Source organism: Barbus barbus (genome assembly GCF_936440315.1).
Source record: "Barbus barbus genome assembly, chromosome: 20".
Lineage (NCBI taxonomy): Eukaryota > Metazoa > Chordata > Actinopteri > Cypriniformes > Cyprinidae > Barbus > Barbus barbus.
This window is the reverse complement of record NC_136748.1, coordinates 23,124,346-23,149,676: the sequence shown is the minus strand read 5'-3', so window position 1 is coordinate 23,149,676 and position 25,331 is coordinate 23,124,346. Positions and strand designations below refer to the sequence as shown.

The 25,331-nt window shown below is 36.3% G+C and overlaps 2 protein-coding genes across 2 annotated transcripts in view; both read right to left on the bottom strand.

The window, feature by feature from the left end:
* LOC306886550 (aarF domain-containing protein kinase 1-like) overlaps nucleotides 1–22,962 on the bottom strand; it is a gene marked incomplete at its 3' end in the record, with an annotated part of 120,008 nt that extends 97,046 nt beyond the window's left edge. The window contains exons 1-3 of the mRNA XM_079443737.1: nucleotides 22,905–22,962; nucleotides 22,166–22,305; nucleotides 21,385–21,468 (exon numbers count right to left, since the gene is read on the bottom strand). Of these exons, the coding sequence (XP_079299863.1) occupies nucleotides 21,385–21,468; nucleotides 22,166–22,297 (216 nt within the window). The 5' untranslated portion in view covers nucleotides 22,298–22,305; nucleotides 22,905–22,962. The remainder of the gene's footprint in view (nucleotides 1–21,384; nucleotides 21,469–22,165; nucleotides 22,306–22,904) is intronic.
* Nucleotides 22,963–23,116: 154 nt separating this feature from the next.
* slirp (SRA stem-loop interacting RNA binding protein) lies at nucleotides 23,117–25,216 on the bottom strand. Its single transcript, XM_079443193.1, has 4 exons — nucleotides 25,127–25,216; nucleotides 24,907–24,965; nucleotides 24,708–24,815; nucleotides 23,117–24,620 (listed from the first exon to the last, which is right to left on the bottom strand). The coding sequence occupies exons 1-4, from the start codon at nucleotides 25,197–25,199 to the stop codon at nucleotides 24,552–24,554; spliced, it is 309 nt and encodes a 102-aa protein (XP_079299319.1). The 5' UTR covers nucleotides 25,200–25,216; the 3' UTR covers nucleotides 23,117–24,551.
* Between the last annotated feature and the right edge of the window lie 115 nt (nucleotides 25,217–25,331).

The window sequence follows — 25,331 nt, the reverse complement described above, 5'->3', positions numbered from 1 at the left end:
GGCTGCAATAAAATTGTCAAGCAGAACTATTGAAGGTATGACATCCAAATTGTGATACAGATCTAAATGACCACGATATCATTATCCACCTAGAAAACTAAATTGCTATGCAGGCTTATCATTAGCTCTCACGTTTCAAGTTTATTTGTCACTTGAGACATATACAAGAATACACTGGAATGAAATAATGTCCCTCCAGGTCCATGGTGCAATTACAAAAAGGACATTTTATACACAAGAAAAAAATCTTTAGGATACATGTGACTTCTTGTCATGGTTTCGAACTTACACAATGCTTCAAAACATTTCTGTGCCTTGCGTAGAAGCAATTTATGGTGTTATTTTGTGTTTTTGTGAAACTTTTCCACTGTGACGCCATTACCAATTTGCTTTCCTCTTAGCAATTTGGTACCAACCACGTTAGGCAAAGAGGGACTGATAAATTACACTTAAAATGGCTAAACTGTAAACAAAACAAAAGTCTGGCTCATTTTCAAACACATGCTGAAGTGTTATATCCCACAGTTGTAACTTAGCACTGCATAAATATTAGCCATCCAATGTCCATAAATACAGACTAGGTTGGGTTACTCTGCACAAAACTTCTGGTTCGAAAAGCTCTTATCGCTAAAATGGCGGTTACTTGACATTGGTTTAATTGTTTGAATTTTTCATGGTAAGTGGTAAATTATTGTTCATTCTAACTGGTGATCGGAAAATAACATCTGAGCCAAATGACTAAAACGCAGGAAGTCAGAGAAGTTTAAACTCAATTCACCTTTGGCTACAAAATTATTATGCTACTGTAATTATTACTGTGCATGAGCAGTTACTTGCATCACTCTAAACTGGCAGCTAAAGGTGAAGTGTGTAACTTCTGCATTGCCAAAAGAAATTTCAAAAATAATGTTTTCAAACCATCTGCCATTAGTCCAAACAAACAGACAGTCCCGCCTTAAACTCACACCATTGGTTGATTCAATGTTGCTGGTCAGGGTGATCAAACAAACACTGCCATTACAAGTCACTATTGTAAATATTATTAAAATATTACATCATCCAAAAACTGCAGACTTTACCTTAAAATGTGATTTTGTAAACGAAATGTTCGAATCACCAGAAATGCATGCATGCCACCTGCAATCTGAATGAAGTTTGTTGCTAAACAAGTATATAATGTGTTTACCAACTGCATTTTTGAATACATCCGGATAAATACAACTACGCAGCCATTTATACAGATTGTCCACTTAATTCTAATCAAAACAAAGTTATAATGGATGTCAAATGTAAAGTAGGACAGGCTGGTGTGTGACTGGATGACTCTCCAAGACCCCCCGAGAGCAGTGCCAATGTTAATAACGACAAACAGCGACAAAGCCCATTACAAAAATGAGATCACCCTCTGTGCGGTGAGGACTCCCTGCCAAGAGCCCACACAACAAGCCCCAGGCAGAGTCACACATAAAAATGCCCGTCACCTCTTCCTCCTCCCTGATAGCTCCCATGGTTCAACTGAAAATTCTGTCATTAATTACTCACCCTTATGTCGTTCCAAACCTGTAAGACCTTAAAGGGATACTCCACCCCAAAATGAAAATTTTGTCATTAATCACTTACCCCCATGTCGTTCCAAACTCATAAAAGCTTCATTCGTCTTCAGAACACAATTTAAGATATTTTGGATGAAAACCGGGAGGCATGTGACTGTCCATTGACTGCATAGTAAATTGCACTGTTAAGGTCCATGAAAGTATGAAAAGCATCGTCAAAATAGTCCATCTGTCATCAGTGGTTCAATCTGAATTTAATGAAGCTACAAGAACACCTTTTCAGCGCAAAGAAAACAAAACAACGATTTTATTAAACAATTCGTCTCCTCTGTGTCAGTTTAGCGCCATTTTGAAGAATATCTGCTGGATGCAAGCACCGTGTCAGCCGCGCCACACAGATTATATATTATATATATAATATATATATATATATATATATATATTAGTATAATATATTATAGTAAAAATGTAATTATTGTTGGACGAAAGATCAACATCTTGAATTCTATTGTATTTTGCCAAAAGACAAACACAGACTATATTAATAACCAGTAAGATTTTTTCATCATTAACATAATGCAGAAACATCCCATTGTCATTAATTTATCAGAAATACAAAAGTTGCATGTGACAATGCAATATGTTTTAACAGTGATAAAAAGTCTGAATTTTCTGTATGCAAAATATGTATATACACTAACATTTTTAAGCCAAGTTTGAGGTCAGTACAATTTTTGTATTTTTTAGAATATAAAACAATTCATGCTTTTGAGCAAGGACGCATTAGTTTGATAAAACTTTGATAAAGGTAAAGGCTTATACATTTCTATAAAAAAATATATTTCAAAGAAATGCTGTTATTTTAAAGTTATATTCATCAAAGAATCCTGAAAAAATTAGCAGATTCTTCTTAAGCACACAACTCAACACATTAGAATGATTTTTGAAGGATCAACTGAAACTGAAGACGTTTTTGCTGAAATTCAGCTTTGCCATCACAGGAATAAACTGTAAGAAACATTTTAAAAATACTTTTTTTAAATAATCTTTAGAACACATTTAAATATACTAATACATTTTAATTGTAATAGTACAATACTAATATTTGATCAAATAAATGCAGCCTTAAGTGAGCATAAGTGACATTTTTAAAAAACCTTAGTTTAGTTAACGGTAGTTGTTTTTTTGTTTTTTGTTTTCCTTTTTTGATTTTGGAAGGAATTCGGACCTGGACATGCTTTTGTGAGGTTCACCCATATGTTCAATGTTTCTGCCAAAACTTCACAGCCCAACAGGACATGATTCTCAGCTCCTGCTCTAGAGCAATGAACTGGCTTGAGGATCTCCAAAATCCAGGACAGTAGCAGGTGATGATAAGAGCGAGAGTGTGTGGCTGTGGTTGAGTTGTAAGGATAGAGCTGGGTATCTTGAGGGGCCGCTGAAGCAGGACGCAGTAGATATCAGGGCTCTGAGCATTTGTGGGGTTCTCCAGCAGTCCGTCACCTCTATGAATAGCCACCAGACCTTGAAATTTAAGACCACACACAAAAATACACTCATACACACCATCCCTCAATCCTCTGTGCTTCTCATACATCAGGCTAACAGTTCACACAGTTAATAATAATATTAACCGGAAAACTCCTTTGAAACATTTCTAATAATCTGAATGTAACTACTATTATGATGTCCAAAACCGTTGGTCATATTTCTTCTAATATTTGAACATTGTTCACTGACATGACAAGATGATAGTCATGGATCCAACTGTCATGGACGGCAGCATCCGAGCTGTTCCAAGCAATAAACTCTTACACAGCAAACCGCAAACAACAAAAACCATCAGACCATAAACAGACATCAGAGATGATGCCATTTTTACACAACATAAAAGAAAATAAGGATCTGAGAGGCTGTTCAAAATATATACAGTGGTGTGAAAAAGTGTTGGCCCCCTTCCTGATTTTAAATTTTTTTTGTGTGTTTGTCACAGTTTAATGTTTCAGATCATCAAACAAATGTAACATTAATCAAAGATAACACAAGTAAACACAACATGCAGTTTTTGAATGAAGTTTTTTATTATGAAGGGAAAACAAAATCCAAACCCACATGGCCCTGTGTGAAAAAGTGCTTGCCCCCTAAACCTAATAACTGGTTGGGCCACCCTTAGCAGCAACAACTGCAATCAAGCGTTTGCGATAACTTGCAATGACTCTGTTACAGCGCTGTGGAGGAATTTTGTCCCACTCATCTTGGCAGAATTGTTGTAATTCAGCCACATTGGAGGGTTTTCGAGCATGAACCGCCTTTTTAAGGTCATGCCACAGCATCTCAATAGGATTCAGGTCAGGACTTTGACTAGGCCACTCCAAGTCTTCATTTTGTTTTTCTTCAGCCATTCAGAGGTGGATTTGCAGGTGTGTTTTGGATCATTGTCCTGCTGCAGAACCCAAGTTCGCTTCAGCTTGAGGTCACGAACAGATGGCCGGACATTGTCCTTCAGGATTTTTTGGTAGACAGCTGAATTCATGGTTCCATTTATCACAGCAAGTCTTCCAGGTCCTGAAGCAGCAAAACAGCCCCAGACCATCACACTACCACCACCATATTTTACTGTTGGTATGATGTTCTTTTTCTGAAATACTGTGTTACTTTTACGCCAGATGTAATGGGACACACACCTTCCAAAAAGTTCAACTTTTGTCTCGTCAGTCCACAGAGTATTTTCCCAAAAGTCTTGGGGATCATCAAGATGTTTTCTGGCAAAACTGAGATGAGCCTTTATGTTCTTTTTGCTCAGCAGCGGTTTTCGTCTTGGAACTCTGCCATGCAGGCCATTTTTGCCCAGTCTCTTTCTTATGGTGGAGTCATGAACACTGGCCTTAACTGAGGTAAGTGAGGCCTGCAGTTCTTTAGATGTTGTTGTGGGGTCTTTTGTGACCTCTTGGATGAGTCGTCGCTGCGCTCTTGGGGTAATTTTGGTCGGCCGGCCACTCCAGGGAAGGTTCACCACTGTTCCATGTTTTCACCATTTGTGGATAATGGCTCTCACTGTGGTTCGCTGGAGTCCCAAAGCTTTAGAAATGGCTTTATAACCTTTTCCAGACTGATAGATCTCAATTACTTTCCTTCTCATTTGCTCCTGAATTTCTTTGGATCTCAACATGATGTGTAGCTTTTGAGGATCTTTTGGTCTACTTCACTTTGTCAGGCAAGTGATTTCTTGATTGCGAACAGGTGTGGCAGTAATCAGGCCGGGCGTGGCTAGAGAAACTGAACTCAGGTGTGATAAACCACAGTTATGTTTTAACGGGGGGGCAAACACTTTTTCACACAGGGCCATGTTGGTTTGGATTTTGTTTTCCCTTCATAAAAAAACCCCTTCATTTAAAAAACTGCATGTTGTGTTTACTTGTGTTATCTTTGATTAATATTTAAATTTGTTTGACGATCTGAAACATTAAAGTGTGACAAATATGAAACAAAATAAAAAATCAGGAAGGGGGCCAACACTTTTTCACACCACTGTATATAAACCAGAACTGGTCAAATAAATAAATAAAATAAATAAATAAATAGATACAAAATTAAAATAAATAAATAAATATACAATTTTAAAATATATATATTTATTTATTTCTCTCCAGTTCTGGTTTTTGCCTAAAAGAACATTTTTAATTAATTTAATAATAATAATAATAATAATCTTTAAATTAATTTCAGTGCATCACTAACACATAAAATCAGGAATATAGTTATATGATTCTCTAGATATCGATAAAATGCACTCCACCATAACACCACTCAAAAAATATTTTTTTTAAATTCTGTTCAAATTAACAAACGAAAACGAGGTTGGACATATATACATCTGTATGTTTTTTAGAGGTCCATTTACTAAAACGGAACAGAATGTTTGTAAATAATCTATAGAAGTATTTGTAGGTAAATTGTCCTCTTTCCATTGAATGCAAAAGTGTACCTAAGAACGATTTTGCATACAATTTACAAAATCAATATGGGAACCAATTTCATGGAAATTTTTTCAGCTGAATAATCATCACCCAGACATAGGCTACAACAATTTGACACTGAAACCACGGTATTTCTACCCTTCACAGCCTCGTTTTTATTCATGCCAAATTAAATATGGCACCTACTCTAACAACTGCTTATATCTATAATTATATGGTCAATATCCCACCCAGACCTTATATACTGTCCTGAGACACACTCGAGACAATATTCATAAAATGCAAGAGGCACAGGAATGGAATTAGGGGAAATTAACAGAGTACATATTAATTAATGCTGTTTTTATGCCAATTATTGAGTGTATGGAGGGTAATAAAAACAATTAGTTACTGATTATGAGGTTCATTTTTAGCTCTGTTTCGGGAGGGCTAGCTTTCCACAGCAGCTGCCAAACCTCAAGCTTAGACTGACAGCATAGTGAACATGACAGAAAAATTAAGTATTTATGTGGGCTGCTTGAATTGGGGCTGTCAGCATTCCTACAGACTCTGGCCGTGATTGAATGAAAATGTTAAACGCCTCAATTTCTCCCATCATATTCCCAGAAGGATTCCAGCTTTTTTTTTTCTTTTTTTTTTTTTACCCAGGATTCCACAGTGAGTTATGTATACTCATATTTACATATGCCCCTCAGATGTGTTTGTTCTTTTCACACTTTCAGCATACTTGCATGGCAAAGACAAACTCCACACGCCAATGAGACGGCAGAGGGCCTTTAGCCAGTGCTGCCATCTAGTGCATGCAATGTTAATTACAATCCAAATTACACAACAAAAACATATATTTTAAGTGCCTCCTGAGTCCTCACTCAATTCAGAAAAAAGCCCAATGTAAATAACTCTTCTTTTATAAACCATACAAAATTAACTGATCAAGTAAGGCATCCAAGTATTCCAACATTTATGCTTATGGCACTGAAATTGTGCTCTTTATGCATTCATAACACAATATTGAACATTATGCTATGAAAAGCAATGTTTGTTTATAGCACATCCATAAACACGCTCTTATGTAATATAAGATTATAAAACAAGTCTATAGGTTACATAAAGGATAAAAAAGGTTGAAACTTCACCTGTTCCTTTCTACTTTTACCGGATTATATAAAATCCTGTTATAAAATTTTGTGTGTGTGCGTGTAGATTTATAGACAGACAGACAGACAGACAGACAGACAGACAGACAGACAGACAGACAGACAGACAGACAGATAGATAGATAGATAGATAGATAGATAGATAGATAGATAGATAGATAGATAGATAGATAGATAGATAGATAGACAGACAGACAGACAGACAGACAGACAGACAGACAGACAGACAGACAGACAGACAGACAGACAGACAGATAGATAGATAGATAGATAGATAGAAAATATAAAGGATTTATAGAAATATATTTTCAGACTTTTTAAGTCTCTACCTTAAAATAACGAATCCTCAAATATTTGCCTAACCATAAAATCATATTCTAGAATTTGATATGTGTGGCCAAACTAGCATAATCTATTTAATAATCAAAAATCTTCATTGCAACTTCATAAAGTTATCTCTCTGGGATCCTGTTTGCTCTCCATTCCTCGTATCCTCAGCATTTGCATGACATGTTCCAGATGTAACGTAAATCACGCAATGTGAATACAGCCTTAAATATGTTTACATTTCCTTCACCCTTCACCCACAGCTGAGAAACTCTTAAAATCAACACCGTTTGTCCTCAATCCATGGACACATTCTCTCGCCGCCTGCTCGTTGGATTCATTTTGAAAAGATGAATACAATGCAACATCTGTGTGACTTTTGGCAAGCTCTCCACCATTTCCTGACAGTGAATCAGCATCTGATGGCGGCACAGTCATAATGAAATGCACCGCTCTCCTCCTGGCATCAGCCATCAGCTCCCACATTATCTGATACACGGCTAGACCATTTGTAGCACTATTGAACACATCATCTGCCTGAATCTCAAGCTTGTCACAAAGTACAAGGACGCCAATTTGTTACCATGTGCCCATAATGGTAATCTAGGCAGATCGTTCCACGCAGTTACTCCATCGCCCCAGGGAGAGTTCCTGACCAGCAAAACCCATCTGAAGTCTATGTAGATATGGCTTAGACAAAGCTGGCATGGTCAGTGTTGGGGAAGCTACTGTGAAGCTAAAGCAGTTCAAATATAGTCAAGCTAAAAAGCGGTTATCTACACTACAAGCAACAAACAAAACATCGAAGTCATATAACAGAGCTATAAAAGTGCTAACATTTTTATTTGTAAATTCTTACTCCAAATTTTGGGTCACAGATTTTGTTCATGTTTATTTCACCCAGGCTACATCATGACTAAGTAAAGAGTACAACAATACAACACTTGCAAATGAATGTCTTCTGTTTTCATTCCTCCCTTCAACAAAACCCAGCTCCAGTGGAATCAGAACAAAAATACATGTTCAGAACAAATATAAATAGTATACCCAGTAGAGCATGTCACTATCAATGCCAAGGTTGTGGGTTGAATTCCCAGGCAACACTTGAACTGATTTAAAAAGTATACCTTGCCTACAATACTCTCTTACAATACTGAGCCAATCAATAAATAAACAGACCCATCTATGGCATAATTAAATTAAACTTACTAACTAAACTAAGCTAAACTTACTACATTTATTCATGTACTTATACAGTAATAATAATAATAATAATTATTATTATTATTGTTATTATGAGATGATTTAGGGCTAAAATTAATTGGTCAATCGTTGCTTTACCACACTAATTTAATTAATTACATGAACCATGTAAAATAAACAAACTTGTTGAAATGAATCAGAAGTGTTTTGCATCAGCTCGCTCTGCTATAAAGCTGTGGATGCAAAGAAATGTTGCAAAATATAGTAAGGTTGCATTTTTGTAATGTACAGTATCTCACATAAGTGAGTACACCCCTCACATTTTTTGTAAATCCATGTCCTTAGTCTGCTGGGGGGAACTGTTTGCGGGCTTTCTTGTGCATCATCTTTAGAAGAGGCTTCCTTCTGGGACGACAGCCATGCAGACCAATTTGATGCAGTGTGCAGCGTATGGTCTGAGCACTGACATGCTGACCCCCCCACCCCTTCAACTTCATTCAGCAATGCTGGCAGCAATTATATGTCTGTTTCCCAAAAACAACCTCTGGATATGACACTGAGCATGGGCACTCAACTTCTTTGGTCGACCATGGTGAGGCCTGTTCTGAGTGGAACCTGTCCTGTTAAACCGCTGTATGGTCTTGGCCACCGTGCTGCAGCTCAGTTTCAGGGTCTTGGCAATCTTCTTATAGCCTACGCCATCTTTATGTAGAGCAACAATTCTTTTTTTCAGATCCTCAGAGACTTCCTTGCCACGATGTGCCATGTTGAACTTCCAGTGACCAGTATGAGATCGTGAGAGTGTTACGGCTGGTGCTGTTTTGTGGTGTTGTTTGTTTTCTTGCCTTTTTGTTTCTCTGTTGTTTGTCTTTACGTTTACTTTTTTAGTGCTACGCCATTGGTCCTGCTCCCTGCCAATCATCGTTGGAGGAGATGATGTCATAATGATGTCCTAATTAGTGACCAGCTGGATCTATAAAAGGAAGACTCTGAGACAATGGCCGTTTCTCAATATGCGTACTTGTCTGTACTTGTGTTCTTGTGGACTTGTGAAACGTCATCAGTCGCTGCCCAAGTACTGTTCCAATTCAAAGTTCACATCTAGCCAAGTCCAGTTAAAATCCCCGGATGTGTTCTTGATCCGCCCCTTTTACCGAGGATGCATCGAGAGGTGACTTGTGCGGACTTGATACGGGCCATAACCCAGAATTCAGTTCGTCCTCCCGTCCTCGAGAGTTCGTTCTTCCGAGTCGAACTTGGCATGTCCAAACTCGAAAGGACGGAAGTCCAGACTCTGCGAACTTGGTATTGAGAAACGGCCAATGTGACAGATGTCTTGCTTGTGTCTGTTGCTAGTTGTTTTACGATCGTGTTGTTTAGCTAATGCTAAATTTGTATACTGTGGGTTAAGCTATAGTTCCATATGTTTACGTGGGTTTTTGTACATTAAGCTTCATCTGATCTTTATTTGTGTAAATTTCATTTGTATGTATATAAAGAGGAGAGAAGGGGAGGAAAGGTAAGAATATCACGTGATCTACATTTTACATTCTGTAGTGAATGATTGTTAAATACACTAGGTAAGGGGCATGCCTCACTTGTTGTACTTTTTGTTTTCGCTAGTGAGAGTAGCTTAGTTTAGGGTATCTTTGGATACTGAAGATTTTCTTTTCTTTTTGTTTCTCTTTAGTTAAGTTTAGATTTGATAACGGAGTTAGAGGGTTATGTTTTGATTATTTATTTTATTTGACTGCTGCCCAGTTCCCTTCTTTTCCCCTAATTATTTGGACTGACTTCTTTAGATTTTTTTTAATGTAAATATTATATTGAATGGTTTAGGGACAAAAGTATTCCCACTGTAAAATAAAAATTGTAAATAAAAACTGGTTTATTGCCTTTAGCGCTTTGGTTGTTATTGCTTACGCGGGTATCGGGTCGAGATCGGACCTCAGCAGTTAATGTTATTTCCTATACCCTTTAAAATAGCTAGGGATTGTAACAGAGAGCGATAACACCAAATTTAACACACCTGCTCCCCATTCACACCTGAGACCGTGTAACCCTAACGAGTCACATGACACCGGGGAGAGAAAATGGCTAATTGGGCCCAATTTGGACATTTTCACTTAGGGGTGTACTCACTTTTGTGGCCAGCGGTTTAGACATTAATGGCTGTGTGTTGAGTTATTTTAAGGGAAGAGCAAATTTACACTGTTATACAAGCTGTACACTCACTACTTTACATTGTAACAAAGTGTCATTTCTTCAGTGTTGTCATATGAAAAGATATAATAAAATATTTACAAAAATGTGAGGGATGTACTCACTTCTGTGAGATACTGTAATTCATAAGTGGAGCGGTTAAGTTCTTGAAGCATTTTAAACCTTTTTCAACTATAAAGAACCTTTTGTGTGGAACGGTTCCATAGATGTTAAAAGGTATAAGGTTATAAGTTCACAAGTTCATCCATAAGTTCAAGACATCATGCTCACAATCTAATAGAGCACAATACATCTTGTCTTGCAGTTGAAGTACCTGTGCAGCCAAAAACAGGAACTTTCACAACCTTGACAGAATTCTCAAAACAGATTTAGATAATGATGTTTATAACTAACAGGCAAAGTGGAAGCTAATTGGTGGCTGGAACATGAAACATGGCCTACATAAGATTGGATAAGCTCTTATCCTGTGGCTGTAGACAACAGGGGTAAGGTGAAATATATTTATTATGATTCCACTGGAACTGGGATGTTTTGAAGGGAAGAATTAAAATAGAAAGCAGTAATTTGCAAGTGTTATATTGTTCTGCTCATTAATTAGTCATGATGTAGCCTGGGGGAAATAAACACGCATGAAATCTGTGGGCCTGTGACACAAAATTTGGAGTAAGAATTTAAAAATAAATAAAACTCACAGCACTTTGACTCAGTCTTACTCTAAAGTGCAGCTATTTTCACATGAGTGTCCATCTGGTGTGCACTCCCTTTTATTGACAGCACATTACAACTGATTCTGCTTTTCACAGTCTACATCTGGCGTTCTGGCTGTTGTTTTGTATTTTTCCCCACTTTGTTCTTTGATGAAGCCATTTTACCTTGCTGTTTGATTTGCTCCACTTAGAGTTGAGTGACATTGGGGAAAACGGATAGAAATTTCAGTTCTTTTTTGTTCACAAGTGCAACATACCCAGTATGCAGCGCCCTGAAAAAACTCCTAAGTAGGAAGCCATTTAGCACACACCTTTATCCAAAGTAACATTCTCCCCTGGAAGCAACCTGGGATTAAGTGCCTTACTCAAGAACACAATGATGATGGCTTAGGTAGGGGCCTATGATTTCTGCAATGCTGAAAACAGACAGAATCCAGTAATATAAATTTAATTTTGTGTCTCTGTGTGAATGAGTGGCACAGTTTTGTCTACTACAAAAACTCAAGCATGTGTGACGCTTATGGTGTTTTCAGTATCTGCCGTCTCACTATGACACTCCATGTGAACTTCTCCAGAGCTGCTCTAAGAGTTCACTTCATGATAACTGAACGTTTCGTAAAGATATACACATAAAAAGGTCTTTAATATAACTGCCAAATTAAACATTTGGTTTAACCTGAAGAAACAATGACTGAAATGTTTAATGCATTTTACAATAGAATGTAATTTTCCAAATAATAACAATAATAATAATACAGTTTATTAAATAATACCATAGAAACTTGATCCATGTCTTAATTTAACCCATCAGCCTCCAGAAATTTGCTTGTCAAAAAATAAAAAAATTAAATTGTTCAGATTTAATTCGATTTCATTTCAGAAGATTAGTTACTTTTAAAAGTAATTAATTACTTAGTTTTATGCATTGATTTGATCTTTTTTTATTTGATTTGTAAATCGTAAAATGATCCACAGAATATCTAAACATTCACACAAAAATCCACCAATTTTTCATTCAAGTTTAAACCGTAAACCTCTGTTGTCGAGCACCTTAAGTTAAAAAGTTCAAATTTAATTTGATAACATTTTAGAAGATTAATTACTTTAGAAGATTATTACTTTTAAAAGTTTAAGTACTTTAATAAATTTGACTTGTAAATCATCAAACACAGCATCTGGGAAATTAAAATATAACAGAATTTCTGAGGGGAAAAACATTTCAAAAAGCACTGTTATTGTGTAAAAAAAATAACAATGATTCAATTGGTCAGGTTATTAATTCCATTGATTAGCCATCTTTTGATAATTTAAAATAAAAAATATTAATTTGGGGAAAAATGAAACAGAATTTGGCAGAAAATAAAAGGGTCCTTTTTAGTGGTTGTTACATGTAGGGTTAAAAGCAGCAGCCTTTTAGTTACTATTCAGGATCTTAAACCACTCTGCAACCTCCAACTGTTACACTCCTAAAATAAACGTTCCAAGTCATAAAGCTTTTGAAATGAGTGGCTTCTCTTCTATTTCAGCAGGCTAAAGATGTGGTCGTAAAAGCAGAATCGAACAGTTAACCAATAAGCTTTTCATTCAGTTCCTTTAGTCCGTCCTCTCTGACATTGCAACCCCTCCCATGTTTCCTCTTATAACGCCTGCACTTGTCAGCATGTCCATGACGATCTGATATGCATTATTCATTAGGGCTAAGTAAGCTACATTTAATTTCCAAATCAGCTGCTCACATTCTCTTTAATGATATGCTAATAGCTAAGGAGACTCAATTCCCTTAGCAGCAGTCCCTCAGACTGGGAAAGTGTTTAGGATTGCATAATCGTGCCACGATAAGCGTCACGTTAGCCTTTATGTTTTCCTGTCTGCCGTGTCCTGTTCTATCTCAGTCAGCAGAGTTAGCAGAACAATTATCTCTCGAAAACATGAGGTGTGCTAGTGCACATGCATATATGTGCAGAGCTAAGTGCTTTTTATTAGCTTATAGGTTTTAAGCTTCAGGAAAAAACACTCTGTACGCCAAATATATCTTGCTTTAAAGCAAACGGAAACTTGTAATTCAAAGGCTAATTTGCATTTCAAACGATGTGGCTTTGATTTTAGCCTAACATTGTTACATAACTTGAAAATGTTTGATCTTTTATACCAGCCAGCAGAGAAGCCAGCATAAACCAACGGTGTTTAGCATATGTGACTTTCTTTTCTTTCTTCAACTGATTCTTTTCTTTGGCATTAGCCTCTGGAGAGATGAGAAAGAGACAAAATTGTCTTTTTTCCATACAAGCCATTTATTTATTTGTTTTTTTTCAATTAATTTCCACCATAGGGATTCCAAATGTTTTCTTCAAAGTAAATGAATAAATAAATACATTCTGTTAACTGATCAACTGAACAAAAAAAACACTGAGATGACTCATATCATCAAAAACTTTGATGGGAAGCACCAAAAATGAAAAAATCTAAATACTGAAAAAAAAAATCAAAAGACTGTATTTAATGTCTCTTATAACAGAATAAAATACAATCTCACAAAGCCCTCGCAAATGGTGTAATCAACAATTAGCTATACTTCTACATTATCTAAATTATCTAAATATATACAGGTACATATATACTTATAATTTGACTTCTCTGATTGATGGGTTGCTCTTAGCATTTGCAAATTTTGCAAACATTTTTGCAAAATTTGGAAAGTTTTTACAAATTATTGTTAAAAACAAATTTCTCTTTCAAATTTCTCTTTTTGCTTCTGGAACCTACTGTTACTAAAGCTAGAGGACAGAAAGTGATGATGAACCCAGAGAGAGAAAAGAAGCAGGATTGGAACACAATGCCGGTCAGATTCAAATTAAATCTCCTGCATGGGCACCACAGCTCAAGCAGCATGGAGAATCAGATCTTCTAGGCTAGGACTCCACATTATATTTCTTCGACATCTTACATTTTCAAGGTTAAAGCAAACACAAGCAAGGTGATAATATAGTGCTAATAATTGCATCTGCAGTACATTTATTCCAGTCAGCAGTTTCCAAACTTACTAGTCCTTCTAACTTTCATAAGGGCAGAAATGAAGTTCCTAAAAGGCGACAGCAACCTGGGGTTTTCACTCAGAGCAAGGGAAATGAATACATGGCTCATCCATATGTTCAGTTTTCCCGGCTGCAGCAAACCTATGAACTGATGAGCACAGCATTGTTCCTCCATGTGTGCAATCCACTTCTGCGTCCTTCATTTTCTCTCTATTTCCCAAAAGTAATTTCATTAGTTCAGATCTGGAGATGATAAATGGCACCTGTTGCCCTTCGCAGGATAATTATAAACAGTTTTAGAAAGTAACTGCCCAAAACCTCTTGTTACTGCCGTCCTCTGATGTAAATGTTTGCGACAAATGGAAGATGCCGCCGATTTATTACTTTAATGCATCAAGCACGGAAAGGGGTCTTCCCATCCTCAACTGACCTTTAATGAACTAACCGATGGAAGTCGATGGAACTGCACGCCGCAATTTCAAGCTAAATCACAGAGAAAATCAAGACCAATGGTGTTCACAAAATCAATTTTATGCTAACTTCAAACCCTGGCTGATTTGCATGTCCGTAGCAGCCCATCTTTCTGGCTGCGATGAAAATACAGTATCGGTGCAACCTAAAAAACGATGATGAATTAGACGTCTAAGAGCACGCCCGAGCTAATGATAATTCAAAGGCGAAAATCTGAGATGACCTTCAATGAGCACCTGCACATTAATCATCCAGTGATACAGCCAGCATTTCATTACCGGCCCCCGTATGATAGGTGCTTTCTTACACGCCTGTGATCTATTACATCATCGTAATTAACATCATAGTCTTGGTTGGTGGCAAAGCAGAGAGACTTGTGGGTTAGAACGTGGCATAACAAGTGGCCACATCAATAGGGTTGTGAGTCTAAACACATATGCCGTATAAAACTGTTCGGTTATAGAAGTGCACATTTATGGACTCTCCATAAACAGTTCACTCCTTCTGGAGAAGAAAAACATTATTATTATTATAGCACCTCGGCCGCATTCTGTTATGTGGCTGTTTTTGATTTTGTTAAGGTCTCTGCCAACAAACACTCCAGGCTTGTTTTTCTCTCCAATACTACAAGCCAAGATGCTGACTTATTTGGAACAACAACCAGTGCGAGGAACAGATTAATCATTTAGACAAGGAGGAAGGGAACGGTTCTAGAGTGAAAGTGAAAAGAATGGAAGTGGGAAAAGACTGCTTTCTCACATCAACATGCAAGTCTTTTCCCTTAAAAGAATGAGCCAAGGCAAACTCAATCCAAATTCCATTTTTCCCCACAATCAGATTACTGTCAATCCTCTTTCTTGCTGCTCGCCAGAGTCAGGAAGTCTCAGCTACATCAACGGGGTGCCACTTCTGAATGTTCAAGGAAAGATCACAGAGTCCGACCCAAACCAGACCCTCAAAATTCTGCTTTTTGTGAGTAACTGGACCCCCGGGGCCAGCTGGAGATCGGGTTTGAGAACTAAAAATTGCAGTTACCGCATCAATGTAGTCTTTAGCAAAGATAAAAAGATGACAATGAGAGAAAATCTCCACTGATGTCCTTTCTGCTTCCATGAGCTATAGCTGCTCTAACCCTGTAATCAGTCTCAGACCCCGGTAGCGCTTCGATTCAGCAGGAGGGTCATGAGGAGGACGTTTCGGCTTCTCTGGGGGAAGTCATGTGGAATAAGCCCTCGCTGAAGTCTAATCTACTGTGCAAATGCTCCGTGAGGGCTGGTCAAGGACTTTGAGACCTCTGCAAACTATCACACTTATACACACATCAACAAATGTACAAGTCAAAAACGCACATATGCAAACAAAATACCAACAACAACAGAAAATGCATCTGTAAACAAACAGTAACTTCATACTATTGCTCAGACAAACTCCCTGGGGAATAAAGGATGATGCTCAGTCATCCTTGAATAAGTGAAAAATCGCACGGTCAACTGTGAAAACAGCCTAGGATACCTTTACAGCAGGTTTAGGGACAGTGATCCGCCTTTTGCCAAACATGCCACTAAAAAAAATTCGTTTGAACAACTGGCTATGTTCTAAACCAGACCATAGTACCTTAACCAGTGGGCTTCAGTAAAAGAGCAAAAAATATATACATATAATTTACTAATTAAAATCTTAATTAATCATAAAAGTCAACACTATATGCACATGCTCAGTACCAACACAATGCTGATAACAGAAATAATTTAATTCGCCAATTCAACTGATGTTAGTTGACCCCAAATGTAGTTTGAAAATATATGATAGAAAAGCAAAAGCAATGCAAGCAAAATTCAACAATGCAACTTTGCAGATTTTTGTACTGTAGCTTTCTGTTCATATTGTCCTATCATAAGTAAACAGCAAATCAACTTCAAAATTAAACATTGACTACAAGTTCATGTCTATATATTTAGCTATAATGTGCAATTATGTGTTTAATTGCATTTTAATAATTGCTTTTAGCATAGTTTTTTCCCAAAATGGGTCTTGACCCACCAGTTCAGAACCACTCATTTACAGAGTGGATTCTGACACTTTTCAACACTTTACATCTGTGATATTCACACAATGATTCACATCATCTCCTCAGATTGTTCAGAGGGTAATCGGTCAGCCACGATGGGACCCATATCCTCTCCTCAACGAAGACCACACACAGGGTAGGAGAACATAAAGCTAGACTATCTTCTGAGCAGTGGGTAGAAAAAGTGCATTTTACAGCAGAGCCTCTAAGCGCCAGGGAAAACAGATTACATCCGTTTGTGCTCCGATGCCCATCTGACAGCGGCAGCGCCTGGTACACCTGCCCTCCAACTTTGAGTGCATGCATTATTCAGCATCGCTAGAGCTCTGCGTGCCACCGGTGTTGTCGTCTAAAACTGCAGGTGTCCATGTGCCGTAATCAAAGCAGGCCGGAGAGCAGCTTGTCTCGCTGCGATATCCTGCAGTTTCTACATGATAGTTTTTGAGAGAATAGGAGGGGAGGGAGGTGGCTCTAGTTTCCAGATTCACCTTCATTTTTGTGGTTTAGGTACTATAACTGCTGCTGGTAGTCATTTTAAACTACAACTGCAAAGTCTAAATAAATATTAATAATAATAATAAAAAAAAAATCAAATTTAATTCATAATTGAGTAAATCTGTTACTTTACTTAATATAATAATGATAGAATATCATTAGAATAATATATATATTTCATAATAATTAGAAATATAATAAATTATATTCACTATAAATATTAAATTTTTAATTGAATACTTAAATTAAGAAATCAAATGCAATGTGGCATTGTCTAAGACCTATAAAGTTATGAAATAATACAGAGAAATTTCCCTCTGCTTGTCAGCATAGATTTATACATAACATTTATTGACTGAATTAATGTCTATCATTAAAAACATTTGTCAGCTGAAACAAATGATCAAATGCCATTTTAATTTGTTTTAAATTAAGTTTTAATGAACCATGTACATGTACCAACTCTTCAAATGGTTACTCTACTTCAAAAAGAAAGAAAATGTAAATGGCATCTGCAACTAAAAAATGATTTATAAGGTGAAACAAATCAGGCAAGGCACTGCAGGCTGGAGTTTGGGTGTCACCAATGTTCTCCGGTGGTCTTTCCAAAAGCAGATAACAGATGTAGTCTCTCTCATCTGGCTCTCACTGCTGGGCTCCTTTCAATGGAGCCACACTGACATTGCAGGAAAAATTATTTTTCCTTACTATTCATAGAATACATTATCAGAAGACATCAGCTGTGGGTTAAAAGGGCCAAAAGCATCTATTTAAGAAATACCAACTGTGGACCCAGTGACTTCTCGCTCTCCAGGAATACTTTCTAAGTAGTTCATTTTGCCACCTTTGACTGCTAATAATGTGTCAGCACAGTGGGAGAAACAGGGGCAAATGCATGTGAATCTATCATGCAATATCCAACAGCAAAGATTATATGAAGGAAGAAGCAAGGTATTGTCAGCTCTAAAAGTCGAATTGGGATATTTAGCGTAGAAGACAATAGCTCATGGACTCAATGGTCAAAGCATCAGTCATATAGCGCATTTTAACACACCAAACTAATTGCTGCAGACTGTTAGCATATAGGCTTAAGTTCAATGATATGGAAATAAATCAAAACTAAATATTAAATTTTAAAGTAACTTTTCTTCAACGCTTTACTCATCTGTCACAATAAAACGTTTTTTAATTATCTTCAAAAGACATTCAAATCAACTGCCGGCCCTAATTTAAACATTCTATACCAGACTGATCATATCTGAATGTACTTTAATGATCTGTTCAACTGAATGGGTTAAATTATCTATTCTGTTTAATGAGCTGTTCAAAATGGCATATAATCAAAATTATTCAAAATGTAACAACCTCTGAAATTACTTTTAGCTGACGTCACCAAGCCCTATTTTGCAACCCATCAAATAAAACCATTTTTCACAATCTAATGCCAATGGACAAAATATTTGTAAATTTGTAACAACAAAAGTAACCTCCTCAATATAACACTATAATTTAACAATATAATTTAAATCAATATAAAAAAGGCCGTTTAAAATACAATTCAAAGGTTTGGGATCTGTAGAATTTTTTTATGTTTTTAGAAGAAGTCTCTTATGCATTTATTTGATGAAGATTACAGTAATATTGTGAAATATTATTAGCATCTTAAATAACTTTTCTATTTTAAAATTGAATTCCTTTGATGGCAAAGTTGAATTTTCAACAGTCTTCAGTGTCACATGATCCTTCAGAAGTTGTTCTAATAAGCTGATTTGGTGCTAAAGAAGCATTTCTTATTATTATCAATGTTGAAAACAGTTGTGTTGATAAATTTACTGTATCCTTGCTGAATAAAACTATTAATTAAAACTGTAACATTCATGTTGATGTGGTTAGTAAAACGTACAATAAGTAAAACTGTCTAGAATCTCAGCAATCATTACATCACACAAAAGTGAATAGTGATTTAATGGCTGAGATGGAAAGCACTTGGCACAAAGAGCAGGTGGTCTGGTCTGCAGAGAGCAGAGGCATGGTTAACTGCGTGGAACGCCCCTCATTACAAGAGTCGCATGCTGTGGCCATTACAGAGCCGCAACACCTGGGAGCTCCCCCATGATCCCTTGCACTGTTCTCATGGAGCAATGAGACATGCTTGTCCTTCTGCAAAACATCCACTGCCTCCCAAAAACCCTCCTCCCTCACACATTTTAGAGCTGAAACATGAAAACGCAAATGCGGCGATACCAAACTATGAGTACATCTCATGCCACTCTCTAGTTCCCTATAATTTGAATTAGTATATTATGAACATGAACCTTGATCCACTAAACACTGAGACACTGCAAAATGATTATGAGGTTATGCATTGAAATGTAGCTGGTATTTATTAATACAGATAACAAGTCATGGTATGACTTATTAAAAAGTAAAGTTTAAAAAAATACCCAAACAAAGTTTGAACAATTTCAAATCAGTTCAAACTGTGTTTGAATCAACTTGCCACAATTATTCAAATGCATACTCAAAAGTGATATTGTGTACCACATTACACTGATGTGTTAGACTGGTAACTAACACTAGATTGGTTTTAAGGTGTCCTTGTTACACGTTACATGTACTTACTATTATAATAATAAAGTATGCTTAATTACATGCAAGTAACCCTAAGCCAAACCCTAATCCTAACCACCATATAGTAGTTAATTAATATTACTCAATACTTACACTGTAACAAGAACACCTTCAAATAAAGTGTAACCGTTACATTAATTAATTGAAATAAACACTATGGTACTAAAGGATTACAATATGTAATTACTATGTTTTTGTCATGGTACACCAAGGTACTGCAAAATATACAGTGGTTTTACTAATACTGTGCTATGGTAAATGTGCAGAACAATATGGTATTACCATAGTTATCATGTCCAAAAAACATAGTCATATGTCATATCACAGTACATTAAACACTTCCCAAAAAACAAAGATGTTTAGGTGTTCGCTATTTAAAAGACTTTTAAACCTGTTCATTTGTACAAATGTCCAGAATGCAGAAAAACGGTAACTGGGAAAAATCTAAGCAAGAATGATCCGAAACAACCTAAGTCCACTGAACTGAATCGCCTAGTGAGAGAATAATTAGAAGCCAAATCTCTCCTCTATATTAAATCAGGGGCCTGCATTAATTCTAATCAGCGTGTGTAGCCAGGCTTGACTGCGGGCCCCGAGGGGGAAGGAGAACGGCACCCTATCCTCCGCACCCGGGCCTGGCAGAGAGTGCATCTGGCTCGGACCCTGCTCTTCAGGGTTCAGCACTTCCCTTCAGCGACTGCCATCAGCGCTCAGACTCGCACACACAGGTGAGAGACTGCAACCTTTCCCTGCTCCAGCTGTTTAACTGTACCTGACGGAGCTGTTCAAATGGCCTTTATACACAGGGGTGGAAATGGAACAATAATTATTGCTTGGCATTTGCAGCTATGATCCTACAAACAGCAAAGCAGATTGTTTAGGGTGTTTTAATTTAATGGTGCGTTTTGAAAGCCCGATCAATGCATAAATAATGAGATTACGTGTTGATTATTGACTTACATGCCATCATATTACCTTGAGTAATGTGTTGGCATGGATGACATTTAATAAAATACAATTGCTTATTAAAGTACATGTAATTTAAGATTACATAAATACACACAAAATGCAGAAGTAAAAATTGATGTGTATGTGCAAGGTTATGACTAAAAATCATAGAGCCTGCAACAATAATTCTTATGGGTTAGTGGAATATCACAATAAATATTCCTGAAATGCACACTGCTTATGTCATTATATATATAGAAGCGATTTATGACTGTTCAGGCCTTTTCTGGATCTCTTGGTGGCAAACTATGCGGTTCATAAAAGCAGCACATATTTAGGGCAATCTATGGCAAAAGTGCTCATTCATCTCTATAAATATTATTTTACAGGACCACAATATTCTTTTCTTGAAATTAGGATTTTCAAGAAAAATGTCCATGGCAGAGCCCAGGGACCCCTACTTTTCTGGCTACACTCCACTTTCTTCTAAAATAAGTGCAAAAGCCCAAAATAAATGAAATAAAAAAGAAAAATGTCCACACAGCAGATATTCCTAGATATAACCTATCACCACTGAGACAAAAAGTTTTACCTTTGATTTGACAGCCCAGTACTCTTCTGTCCCATACTGTACATCTCTGAAAGTGGTGAGGTAGTCATAACTGATGACAGCCGTCTGAAAACATTCATTTCAGAGACAAAGAAGAAAACTGTGAATAAAAATCTGCATAATAGAGGCAAAACAATACATTTAAAATACTAAGAAAAAATGCAAATACGGTGTAATTTAATTACAGTGACTCAAACGAAGTAGTATTTAAGAATTATTCAAAAGTATTAAAATAAAGTACACTTTTTTTTTTTAAATCAATTTTTAAACTCCAATTCATCAATTGAAGTTATCACTCAAAAACTAACATACTGTGAAAATCTCAACTCTTAAATAAAAGTGATCTTGTGTACCACGTTACAGTGATACATATCAGATGGTAAAATCTTATTTAAATATGATTTCAGTACTATGGTACTAAATGATTACCATGTATGGAATTAACATGGTGGTACATCAAAGTAATGCAAAAGATACAATGGTTTTACCATGGTACATTTCAAAGAAAAATAAGAAAACTGTGAATAAATATCTGCACATTGGACAGGACAATGCATTTTAAAATATGTTGTATTTGCATTTTATTTTACATATTTTTTAAAGTAATTTACCTACTGTGAATAAAGCACGAGTATCAAAAATATTTCATATTAAATTAATATTTAATACATCATTGAATATAAAAGTAATATTTATTATTTAAAAAATTCAAAGGGATTAAAACTTTAATGAATTCAAAGTATTAAATGAAATAATAATTTACTGTTGCGGCTGCCCTCCCAAATCTGACGATGCTGAGATCACCGAAGTCCACATTTTTGCTGTACAGGTAGAATCCTGATGAAGCGAACACTGCAGTGGCTACAGATGATACCTTCAGCAGTCGAACAGCCATGCGAGGAGCTGCAAAAAGACAGGGATCCATCAACATTATCACTGAGCAGTAAGTACTGTATATTCAAAACATCAGCTAAGATTAAAAAACACATTACACTCAAGGTTAGACTTTGATAACTAATTATTTCATTTCTCATATTTGTGCATTCCCATACATAATGCTAGCAAATAACAATTAAATCATTAATTATATACTAATATTTTCAAAAATGATACATAGTAAACAATACACAGTAATCACTAATAAAATGCTGTTTAATTTGCTGCTAATAAACGATTGGGGGCGTGGCACCAAGGTTGTGGCGTCATTGTTTTTGACTATGTGAGATGGTTTTGAAAACTAATAAATGAACCTGCTTACACAACTGAAGAAATATGGCGATATTTACCAAATTTATGAATGAGTTAAATGAAACACCACCACAGTTTCATTCATAACATCAGTCAGTGTAGTGAAAGACTGATCACAAATAACGTTTATGTTACACAAGCGCTTGAGAGAATAGAACAAAAGAGTCGCCACGGGTTTATTGCATGATGTCTGAGTTAATAGCTGTGGTTAATGATGTATTTTCAGAGAATCACAAAAAAGCTGATTGATTTACCTTCATTGACTCACGCTGTCATCCACTAACCGGTGTCGCTCTGTGACGTTTCAACTCTGGCGTTGCTGTTGACAACGCAACGTGCGTGGCACGCAATGCATCATGGTCATTGTAGTTTACAATTACATTCAGTTAATAGTGGAAAAAATACCTATCTGTACCATTTAAAAATTAAATATTTTAAGATATGAATCTATTTTCAAGCACGTGAGAAACCAACACAGCTATGATTTATTTTCCTACAACAAATGCATTCTCATGATTGAAACTTAATTTTAACATTTTCAGATAAGTATCACACCATTAAATTATGGTAAGTGGATGTAAGTACAAAAATTATTGACCATATCCCATTTTTAATTATTACCATACAAATGACATAACTGAGCAGATGTTCACTGCAAATAAAACACAATCAAATTCTTCTTACAGAGAAGCAACAGATACATTTTAAAACACATTACACAGGCCTATGCTTTTTCTTTCAGGTGAAGAGGACAGGGTAGTGATGGAGCGTGACAAGATTTAACATGACATCAGCTCAGACAGATAATGTGACCGGAACATTAGCAAAGTCATCCATGCAGCCTTGATTAACCTCTAAATAAATGAACAACACTGATTAAATGATTCATGCATTTGCATAACCTAAGCTTTACATAAAATACTAAAGTTATCACTCATCTATTTCATGTAAAGTAATAATGAATTACAGCGGGAGATTAACGTTTTCAAACAACGCTCTTACAGGTCTATAAAAGTGAAGACGTATCAACAAGTAATAGTCAACGTTCAATAAAAAGTATTAGGAAGTTTAGCTTATCTGCAGAGAAGAAACTCCACAAATTCTTCATATAGATGAAACCCAAATAGATTAATTTCATCAAATTGATCCATTTTTGTAAAAACACTGCCAATGTATACACTTGTTTTACACCATTGTGTATTTTGGCAAGTCTTCAAACGTTCTTCTTTTGTGGATTTATTGGTGGGTCACATACCCCTTCGAATTTTACTAGCACTTCCAAGAATTATTTTTTTTTTTTCCAAACCGGCCAACAAACACCCTCTGGCTCGTCCTGTTACATCAGCCACGCCCCAAATTGTCACCACTGGCTGTGAAGATAATATATACGTTTACAGGCAGGTAAGACATCCTATCATTGCATTCGGACCGAATGCAATGATTGGATGAACATTTTTCAGTCTTGAGTCCTCCACAAAAGATTGATATATATATTTTTTTTAAAGATCATTTTAACTATTGATTGCATTCAAGATGTGAAGAGACTTTCCCCCATTATAACAAAAATGTTCCTGGAAAAAAAAAAAAATTAGAGCACGCTGTTGAATTTTTGTAAAAGGCAAAATGCTGAAATACACACAAAAATGAGTAGACTGACAAAGAAAAGCCAACTGTAGCCAACACAGCAAATGACTTTCCAAATTTGTGTTTTATTTGACTCACATTTCACTAAATGTTCCATAAGAAGAAAAAAAAACACCAGACAATAAAATGACAATCAACACTCATCGTTTGACTTCTGAAAAACAAGTATGCCCAGTGAAGAGACATCCACAATAAATTAAATTCTGCGTTGCTGAAGACATTTGACGCTTGAAATCAGATCATTTCTGAGGTCTTCTTCAGATGTCTTCTGCTTCTTTGTTTGATTTTCTTCCAGAAAACAGCTTTCTGTTTTTTTGCACCTGGAGCTGCATTAATAGAAAAATTGAAAATTACATTTTTGATGCAGATGTTCAAACTAAAATATCTATGGCTACTTCATCTAGTTCACTCACCTTTGCTCCTTCAATGATGTGAGGATCCTTTTGTAATGCATTCTGTAGTCCTTCCTCTGTAGTGAACCCTATCCAGCAAAACCCCCTATGAAAACCTGTCTCTTTATCCTGTTAGACAAGAGAGAAATCATCTCAGCACTACAGCCTTTTAACAAGATGAAACATTATATCTTAGTGCATTCTAAGACCTTATACTTACAAATGGCAGTAGACACTTCTTCACCTGGCCAAACTGCCCAAAATATTCTTTAACTTCCCCTGAAACCGTGCAATAACATACATTAGACAATTATTTGCAAAACATTATATCCCAAACTATCAAAGACGCTTCTGCTTTAAGTATAATGACAATTAACTTGCGAACATGATTCGTACTCATCTGGTGTAAAATCATTGGTTAAATTACACCCTTTACTCACTCGTTGCTACGGTCCATGGTAATTTTGACACAAATAATTCAAACACCTTCTTGCTTGCTGCTATCGCCGCCATGTTTCGTCCTTGCGAATGAAACTGATGGTGACCCCAACCACGTGACCAGAAGAATACATATTTATTCCATCAACCTATACAATTTATAAACTTAAAACCACTTATTACGATATATTTATGCTCATAATTGTT